Source organism: Pteropus vampyrus, unplaced genomic scaffold (genome assembly GCF_000151845.1).
Source record: "Pteropus vampyrus isolate Shadow unplaced genomic scaffold, Pvam_2.0 Scaffold138, whole genome shotgun sequence".
Classification (NCBI taxonomy): Eukaryota; Metazoa; Chordata; class Mammalia; order Chiroptera; family Pteropodidae; genus Pteropus; species Pteropus vampyrus.
The window spans coordinates 1,698,255-1,699,664 of record NW_011888919.1 but is presented as its reverse complement, the minus strand read 5'-3'; the positions used below and the strand labels follow the sequence as shown (position 1 = coordinate 1,699,664).

Here is a 1,410-nt window from a genome sequence, read left to right as displayed (position 1 = left end):
TCCCTACAGGCGACAGCTGGCCAAACTGGCCCTGATCTTCAGCCACATGCTCACGGAGCTGAGCGCGCTCTTTCCCGGGGGAAAGTACTGTGGACACACATACCAGCTGACCAAGGCCCCAGCCCACGCCTTCTGGAGGAAGCACTGCGGAGCCCAGTGAGTACCTTGTCCCCGGGGCCTCTCGGGTCCCTGGTGCCTCATCTGCCCTTGCCCAGGGACCCAGCCCCTCCCCACCCAGACCCAGGAGTCTGGGCCACCAGCCCCTCCTCCCCAGACCCAGGAGCCAAAGTCCCCAGCCCCTCCTCCCCCAGACCCAAGAGTCCGGGCCCCCAGCCCTTCCTCCCCAGATCTAGCTGCCTCTTTCCTAGAGTTCCTCCCATCCTGGACTCCCGGAGGCCTCACCTGCACCATCCCCCCTCTGACCAGGTGTGTGCTGCCCTGGGCTGAGTTTGAGTCTCTCCTGTGCACCTGCCACCCTGTGGAGCCAGGCTCCACGGCCCTGGCCTTGCGCTCCACCATCGACCTCACCTGCAGCGGCCACGTGTCCATCTTTGAGTTTGACATCTTCACCAGGCTTTTCCAGGTCAGGGAAGGCCAAGGCGGGGGCCTAGGCTCGGGTCCTGAGGGAGGAGGGGGTTGGGGCCCTGACTCCTGGGTCAGAGGGAGGAGGGGCTGGGGGCTTGGACTCCTAGGTCTGGGGGAGGAGGGGCTGGAGGCCTCTGTGTAAGAGAGACCCCTGAGGCCCACAGTGGGTGTGAGCGAGGTGGTGGGGTTCTTGGACCCTGGGAAGCAGTGGGGGAGTGGCTGCTTCCTCAGCCCCTCCGTGACCCAAGCGTCACCGCACTCCAGCCATGGCCAACACTCCTCGATAACTGGAAGCTCCTGGCAGTCAACCACCCGGGCTACATGGCCTTCCTCACGTACGACGAGGTCCGAGCACGTCTCCAGGCCTGCAGGGAAAAGCCAGGCAGGTGAGCGGCAGGCCTCGGGAGGCAGTGGCCAGGGGTCAGGACTCTGGATCCAGCCTGGGGCGTGGCAGAAAGTAGATATCCTTCTGAGAGAGGAAGGACTGAAGGGCTGAGATACCTCGGCCCCCGGGCAGTAGAGGACTCAGAGGTAGGACGCTGAGTGCCCCGTGGCACCCTTCCTTTCCTCCTGGGACCTCCTGGACCTTCCCACAATCCAACAGCAAAAGACTCAACACCTGCTCTGGCAGAGGGCCTCAAGACCCTGCCCCAGGAAAAGGCCCATTTCTGATAGGTCAGAGCCCATGCTCTACCATCTACAAAATATTTTCAGTATGACCCCCCCACCACGACCTGTTGGGTAGGGTGCTGGGAACCAGATGCCTAAGTCCTGAAATTACTTCAAGCCAGGAGCTTTGAGCTGTTGGGTCCCCCAGAAAGTTAA

At 62.6% G+C, this 1,410-nt stretch overlaps 1 protein-coding gene across 1 annotated transcript in view; it reads left to right on the top strand.

The window, feature by feature from the left end:
* Window positions 1–1,410, top strand: part of CBLC (Cbl proto-oncogene C) — a 17,694-nt gene that overhangs the window by 6,563 nt on the left and 9,721 nt on the right. The window contains exons 2-4 of the mRNA XM_011368092.2: window positions 10–156; window positions 427–583; window positions 850–971. Of these exons, the coding sequence (XP_011366394.2) occupies window positions 10–156; window positions 427–583; window positions 850–971 (426 nt within the window). The remainder of the gene's footprint in view (window positions 1–9; window positions 157–426; window positions 584–849; window positions 972–1,410) is intronic.